The sequence below is a fragment of the Primulina tabacum genome, chromosome 3, assembly GCF_025594145.1.
Source record: "Primulina tabacum isolate GXHZ01 chromosome 3, ASM2559414v2, whole genome shotgun sequence".
NCBI classification, from domain to species: domain Eukaryota; kingdom Viridiplantae; phylum Streptophyta; class Magnoliopsida; order Lamiales; family Gesneriaceae; genus Primulina; species Primulina tabacum.
The window spans coordinates 47,853,325-47,861,413 of NC_134552.1; the positions used below are offsets into that span (position 1 = coordinate 47,853,325).

Genomic DNA, 8,089 nt, shown 5'->3' on the forward strand with positions numbered 1-8,089 from the left:
AAAAATAATCATGTCCCCTCCTATCTCATAAACGTGATGTGCGAAAGAAATAAGGTCCTCGGGTTCATGTACGCACGTCCAACTCCGCCTACTCAGTCTTCGGCACCTCCAATCTCTTGATCAATTTGCACACCTCCATTTCGCAGCGCACATTAAAAGCACGCCGTTAATATTATTATTAACAATGTGCATGTTTATGTACGCTGTTAATAGTATAAATATATTTTTTTAAAAAATCGCGTCTATACATTAACAGCGCACATTAAAAGCATGCCGTTAATATTATTATTAATGCCGTGCTTTTGATGTGCGCTGTTAATAGTTTTAATTTTTTTTTTAAAAAAAATCGTGTCTATACATTAACAGAGCACATGAAAAGCACGCCGTTAATAGTATTATTACCAGCGTGCTTTTTATGTTCGCTCTTAATAGTATAAATTTTATATAAAAAAACGTGTCTATACATTAACAGCGCACAGTAAAAGCACGCCGTCAATATTATTATTAACGGAGTGCTTTCAATTCATGATGTCGAAGAAAAATGCGCGCCTATTACTTTTCTAAGCGCGCTCAATATTAATTCCCACAAGACCAATTTCTTTTCTTTCTTTCTGTGCGCCGATTTCTTCTTTGCCGAAATCCTTGTCGCCGCCGCTACATTTCCGCCATTTCGCCGCCATGTCCTCCTAACCGACGCCGCCTGTGTCTGTTATTGTTGAGGCGGTTAGTAAAACTAAAATTTAAAAGCCCCAAGTCGATTCTTCTTCGATTTCATGCCAGCGCCATCGTTCACCACCAAAATTGATTATTAAATTTAAAACGCAAAAATCCATGAACAGGCAATCCGGCTCTCTTTTCGCCGGTACGGTTGACTTACTTCCGTTGCCCTCTCTGCTAGGTGAATATCTCTGCTCTGTATGCGATCACTTAATTTAGCTAATTTTATGAAAATAATATTGTTCTCGTGAGTGAAATTGAATAATCACTAGCATCTTGACATTTCAATCTTCTTCTTTTCTTTTTCTTTTTTCCAGATTCGAATTGAATCTCTCTGGTTATGTTAATTGAAGACTTAATTTGGGCTTTGATATTCTGGATTTATTTTGTTACAACGTCTTTTATATGGATTTCAGCCACACATTTTTCTTTTGCGAACTCTTGAGAGTAATGTTGCGTTTGCGAACTCTTGAGAATGCACGTGGAATGAGTAAATGTTGCGTTTGCAAGCTCTTGAGAGTAGTGTGTCTATTACTTCAATTTTCGCTCTGTTATTGATTGGAATTCCGTACAAATATTGAGAAAGAATTATTATGAAATCTGTTCTCGACTCTCATGTTTGTAGATTTTTAGTGGCAATGCAGGTTTTGGTTTAAATATGTGTAAATTTGCCAATCCTGTCTAATAAGAATGTCTGGCATACCTCTTGTGGCTCGCGAAACTGCGCAAGTCTCCATTCAACAAACTTCTGCTTTGCTGTGTTGCAGCACTTCAATTAGACACCCACATGTCCACATTTACAAACTGTAGAACCCATTAACAAGTTTAATGGATGTTTGTCTTGTGCTTAAAATTTTATTTTTCATGCTTTGGGTGTATTCAAATGTTACTACTTTCTATTTGCACCAACTGTTTGGATATCACAAGGCCGAAACAATAATGAAAATGATGGTATGAACATAGCATTTTGCCATTTTCTGGTATTGATGTTGTATTATCCTTATGAGTTCAAAATAAATGTCAGCTATTTCAATTAGGTTGCCAATTTAGACTGCAAAGAATTCCCAACTCAATTTGTTACCTTTTTATTTGTGATTTGACTGCATATCTTTTATGGACAATTACAGTCGCAAGGTTGCAAAAAAATGTTGTGGTTTAGAATATGGTAATCTCTACTGCTCCTTGGTGTTTACTGCTCATGCTTACACTTATTTCAACATGGGCTGAGGATAAAGTATTCATCTTTAGTGGTTGTGTTTGAAAGATCAAGTGATGGGTGAAAGGAATAGATTATGAAGTGACGAGTCTTCTTAATCGAGTTTTGAATTTTTAACAAGAATTCATGTCTTTGACTCATTTTTTTTTTACCTATTTCAAACTTACCAAACGGCAAACAAGCTTCACTATGAATGTGTCTCATATATTATCAATTATTATTAATTTATGAAAGGCCTTGAGATTGTTTAATTCAACAAGGCTAGACTATGCCCCTTTTAAGTTTCTACAATGTATTTGTAAAGTTAGGGAATATTGATTTCTTGTTCTATTTCGATTAATCAAATTCTCAATTGTTTCCTCTTTCTGTCATGTTTCTTGGAACATTAATTTAAATGGATTTTAGGAAAATATAAGCTGTTTTTCGGCCAGTACAATGTGAACCAGTTGGCAGAGATATTCAATGTATTTTCCTTTTCTATTGAACCGTTTTACCTGTGGTTTTTGGGGGGTGGTTTGAATCTTGAACGATGGATTTTTTTTTCTCCATTTTATGTGGCAATGACGCGTGAATCCACCAATTTTTATTGTACAAATAGAGAATTTGATATTATATGTTTAAGTAGTTTTTCATTATCTTTATCTTTCTGTAATATATTCCTAGATCTAACTTGAACAATACTATTCATAGTCAGTGAGTTTCCATTTTTGTAATACTATGAACACTTACTTATACAGGGGATATTGCTTGGATTAGCTAACACTGTTGGAGTTCTGAAGTGTGCTCAATCTGTGTGCAGGTATAAATATTAATTGTGTACGTGTATTATTTTGACATAGATGGTAAATACTACTTTGACACATGATTTTTATCTGTTTAAAATATAATGATGTATGAATAAGTTTTTTTGAATTTAAGTTTTTTTATTTATTATGTGGTGTTCTCTTATAAAAATGTTGGGAATATTTTGGGAAAGAAAATTTGGGATAACATATGACACCTAAGTAATTATATCATATAAATTAAATTATCGTCGTGTATATATGTGCGTGTGTGTATTGATAAAATCTCATAATTATTTCATATAAATGAAAAAGGTTTGTTCACAAGATGGATAAGGAATGGATGCATCTGCCTTCTAGGCTTGTACCCGAGTATGAAGAAGGGGTAAAAAGATTTATAGCACAAGCTAGGAACTATGAAAAACACGTGAAGTAATCTTATGTCATTGCAAGCGTTGTAAAAATAAGAAGTATATGAAATTTGACCAAGTGTATGACCACTTAATTATTAAGGGGTTCGATATTTCTTACACTATTTGGGTCTTTCATGGTGAAACTTATAACTCACAATCTCATGCTGAAGGTAGTTCAGGAGGAGTTCAGAAAAAGGATGAAAGTAGAGAGGCATATCACTTATATAAGATGTTTTTTTGCCGGAAGAAGAGGTTGGACACACTATGTCTGAGGCAAAAGATTATGAGTTTGATGATTTATTAAAAGATGCGGAAACTCCTCTCTTCCCTGGTTGTACATCTTACACAAAGTTGTCCGCAGTCGTCACACTATACAATTACAAGTCTACTAATGGTCACACAGACAATATTTTTAATGAGCTCTTTAAGATCTTAGGTGACATGCTTCCAGATAACAACACACTTCCAGAAACTGTTTACACGATGAGAAAGTTGTTGAAACCATTTGATTTAGGATATGAGAAGATTCATGCTTGCCCAAATGATTGTTGTCTATTTAGAAAGGAGCTTCAAGATTTGGACTCGTGTCCAAATTGTGGATCCTCAAGATAAAAGATAGACAAAGTCACCACCAAAGTTTGTAAAGGAGTTCCTGAAAAGGTCCTACGGTATTTTCCAGTGATACCAAGACTGAAAAGGATGTTTAAATCAAAACAAAAGGCTGAAGAGTTGATTTGGCACTCCGAACACAAAAGTCAAGATCATATGATGTGTCATCCAGTTGATTCGGTAGCTTGGGATACGCTAGATCATAAATGGCCTGATTTTGCATCAGATCCTAGAAATATCCACCTTGGTCTTGCAACAGATGGATTCAACCCTTTTAGATTTTGCTATCAACATTTCTTTAATGTGAATTTTACTTTGTGATTTAGATTTATAAAAATACTAAAAGGGTATGTGAAGAACCGGGCAAGACCAGAAGGTTGCATAGCCGAGTGTTACCTCGCAGAAGAACGAATGGCATTTTGTAGTGCTTATATAAAAAATGCTTCTAGTATTGGTGTTCGTTCTAATAGGAACGATGATTTGGAATATGGATTATCAGAAGGTCGTCCAATTTCTAAAGGGAAAGAAAAGATTTTAGAGGATCACGTGTTACAAGCTGCACATCGATATGTGTTGTTCAATACTGCAGAAGTTGAACCTTACTTACAGTGAGTGTAGTTAGTTTCATACTGTTAGTCTTGATCTATTACATATCTTGTGTATTCTAACATCTCCATTCAATTATTTTGATTAGGATGCACATTGACGAGATTAAACAAACAGATCATTGTTTCTTAAGTAACGAAACGTTGTTACAAAAACAACATATGGAAACATTTGCTGAATGGTTATCAAAACAAGATAATGTTAACTCTTCAGACCAAATTCAATGGCTAGCACATGGTCCAAGAAAGCACGTTACATCTTATACGGGATATATTGTAAATGGACATAAGTTCCACACAATTGATATTGAAAGGTCGACACAAGATAGTGGTGTTTCAATTGAAGCCGAAACTTTTTGTCAATCTAATGCTAATGACAATTCACATACAGTAGGAAGTTTATCATACTATGGGGTTATACCTGATATTGTTTTGCTATACTACTATTCTTTCAAAGTGCCTGTTTTTAGGTGTGATTGGGCCAATCCTGGAACTTGTATCAAAATTGAAGATGGTTTTACACTGGTCAATTTACACCAAGGACTAAAAACTTTTGAAAGTGATCCTTTCATTTTAGCATCACAAGCAAAGCAAGTATTCTATTCCAGGGACAATGATGAAACCAATTGGTATGTGTTGCTAAAAGCGCCGCTTCGGGGTATTAATAACATGAATGTGCTTAAAGAAGATGCTTATACGTCATCAACACCTCTTGATGTGTCCCTACTTGAGATTAAAATTACCAAGAAAGAACCGTACTCAAGGAATGAGGGTGAAGGAATTGATGTGACTAAGACATGACGGAAATTTTCAGGAATAGATTTTATAGTTATTTATTTTGATTGATACATTTTTTCTAAAGTTATGTAACTATTTATTTATTGTTTAATATATTTGTTTGCTTGTTTATTTTCAGTGATGCATCATGTCATATTACATGTTTATCAGGTTATTTAATAACATTCAAAAGATGAGTAAAATGGTCAAAAAACGTAGCAAAGGATCTGTAGATGAAATTCAGGTGATATTGTTTTTATTTTAAATCTTGTTTTATTTTACTAAAGCACACTAGTACATTTCAATGTATCTTTTTTCCATTTTACAGGAAAATATATCTAATAGGTTATCGATAATGGATTCTAACAATTCAGCTAATTCATCACATGATTTGCATGGTAAAGAACCAATTGATGATGAGAAAACAGATAAGAAAAAAGGATTGGGTGCATCAAAGTTGAAAATGGTTAGTGGCCAAGACAAGTGTAAAGAGCTGGATCGTAATGAGTTTGGACAGTCGGTTGGAGATAATTCAGTGAAGTACGCTTCTTTTCTAGGTTGCATGACAAAAGAATTTGTGCCTTATACTTTAAATGGATGGAATGATATAAGCGAAGAAGTGAAGGATAGGATGTGGAGCTGTCTTCAGGTAATATATTTAGTTACTTAATTTTTCATTTCCATTTTCATAACAAAATGTAGACATATTTTCTTTTTATTTAATGTACAGCTGACTTACAAAGTTGATGATTGTGAAAAGAAAACAATTTTTCGAAAGTTCGCTAAATTGTGGCGCTATAGGAAATCTAAATTGCAAATACTTGTACGAGAAGCTAATACAAGTCGACTGACTTCACGAGATCTCAATCTTTTGAAGCCTAAATTTATGGACCGAAATCAGTGGGACTTATTTGTACAGAGGACATTATCACCTAACTTTCAAGTGAGAATTTTTCTTGAATCTTTTATGGTCACTTAATACATTTGCTTTACCTTTCAATTTGTTGGTGTTATTTAGATCTTTGTGGTTAATGTATTGTGTTGTTGTCCCGACGAGACTGCTTTGTCAGTAGTTTAGGTGTGTGTTTGAATGTAATGGTTGTTTGGACATATTGCATTCTTTCATTTATTTGCAAAACTAGAACACATGGCGTAACATAGCAAATCCAAAGAACAGTTGATTCCAACACCTCATATTGCTTACAACAGCTGTAGCTGTTACAGTAGCTGCAGCTGCTACAGGAAGTTGAAGCTTTGAATCACTTGCCTTTACAGCCGCAGCTACCATTGAAGAGGAAACTGCAGCAGCTGCAGCAGCCACAGGAACAATGTTTTTGTACTTTACAGGATCTATTTCGCACTATGATGAACTAGGATCTCAAGACTTCTTTGCTTCAATTTTGAAGGTAAAATAATTTGGTATAAGTGATATTAAAAGATCTATTGCTTGATTTTTTATTCTCCACGTTTTCAAAATTAAGTTCTGTGAAATTAACTAGAAGGCTATTTTTTTCGATTTGATCTGTTTTAAGAAGATGATATATTTTAATTACAAATAAATTGTTTATCAGTGATATTTTATTTATTGTAGATGCGAACTGGTAACGCTGTTGATTGTTGTGCTACATTTTGGTGTGTTGCTTTGCATGGGCAAGTGACTACTAAGTTTTAATCTTTTGAACAGTTTGATTGTATGATTTTAACTAATCTCACGAAAAGAGTGAAAGATTTAGAGCAATGAGGAAAAAACAAGATCACATTCACACAATGAGCCGGAGAGGTTATGCTCGTTTGACTCACATTATGGTAATTTTTTTGAATTTTTTATAATTTATGTAATTAGTGATATATACATATTTTGAATTATGTTTTAACGATTTTGTATATATCTCTATATTAAAGAAAAAGAGAAGCCCGGCATATACAAAAATTACGAGATCGCAAGTTTGGAATGAAGGTCACAAGAAAAAAAATGGAGAGCCTAGTACTCAAGCTGTTTGAGAGAAAATTGTAATAATTAGATTAACTTTGCATCATTTTTCGTGTATAAGGTAATGTGTAATTGGGAAAATGGAATAAACATGTGCATTTTTGTTCTAAAGTAGAGTACATATTTGGTTATTGGTTTCCATTCTGTAAAACTGCTGATGTCTCCCACAGATATGAATATGCCATCAAAGATGTAGAGGCCCGTATTTCGTATTCGTAATTTTGCGGAATTATTTAAAATTTTTCTCTTTAAATAAATAACATGCATCATTCGTAAAATAAACTGATAAATGGATTTAACTTTAAAATAACAGCGGAAGTAAATATTGTGTTTCAAAACAACTTAAAAATCATTCAACATATTAAAACTGAGTTTGAACATAAAATGGTGAATAAGCTGAAACATGAGGTCCTCGGGTTCCTACTACTGCTGACCCAAGCTAGCTCACTAGTCCCCGCCCTCAGTCTCGACCTCATCAGTAACTACAACAATCAAGTCTAGTGAGTCTAAAGACTCAGCATGCATATATCATGAATAACAAGTAAATATATTATAAAATTTCGTGTAACGTAAAAATATCGTATCGTAAAGCGTAAGGTAAAAATCATGTCATGGGTAATTATAAACACGTACATATCTGAAAATCATACGTAAAAAATTTGCTCGATAGAGCCCTATCATAAATTATCATATCGTAAATTTTTGTGGTAGAGATAATGTTTCTACGAAAGTTGCCCATAATATAACATGAACGTCTGATCAGACTAAACCACAGTATACTGGGCGGTAGAGATCATCACAGCCCTTGGACTGGTATCCGTACCCATACATAATCATAAATCGGTCGTAAGTCACCGGGTGAAGCAATCCCATAAGCGTAAGGTGGCCACAAGACATATCGCATATATCTCAAAAATAAACATTTTATATTTTATGCACGTAATATAATTATAATAATGCAAGAAAATGTGAGTAATATG

At 33.8% G+C, this 8,089-nt stretch overlaps 1 protein-coding gene across 3 annotated transcripts; it reads left to right on the forward strand.

The window, feature by feature from the left end:
- The first annotated feature begins 617 nt into the window (after window positions 1–617).
- On the forward strand, window positions 618–7,286 carry LOC142541122 (uncharacterized). Of its 3 annotated transcripts, none has more exons than XM_075647712.1 (7): window positions 618–898; window positions 2,671–2,732; window positions 5,291–5,363; window positions 5,448–5,768; window positions 5,850–6,062; window positions 6,833–6,925; window positions 7,022–7,286. In XM_075647712.1, exons 3-7 carry the CDS (start codon window positions 5,313–5,315, stop codon window positions 7,118–7,120), a joined length of 777 nt encoding a protein of 258 aa, XP_075503827.1. In that variant the 5' UTR covers window positions 618–898; window positions 2,671–2,732; window positions 5,291–5,312; the 3' UTR covers window positions 7,121–7,286. The 3 variants fall into 3 exon arrangements, with proteins under 3 accessions (XP_075503827.1, XP_075503828.1, XP_075503829.1); XM_075647713.1 differs by having other exon boundaries at window positions 618–862; XM_075647714.1 differs by lacking the exon at window positions 7,022–7,286 and having other exon boundaries at window positions 6,335–6,925.
- Window positions 7,287–8,089: the final 803 nt, after the last annotated feature.

Coding starts and splice junctions, on each gene's coding strand:
- LOC142541122 (XM_075647712.1), top strand. CDS start 5,313: ATGAGTAAAATGGTCAAAAAACGTAGCAAAGGATCTGTAGATGAAATT. Junction 5,769..5,849: donor GGATGTGGAGCTGTCTTCAG/GTAATATATTTA, acceptor TTTAATGTACAG/CTGACTTACAAAGTTGATGA. Junction 6,063..6,832: donor CATTATCACCTAACTTTCAA/GTGAGAATTTTT, acceptor AACTAATCTCAC/GAAAAGAGTGAAAGATTTAG.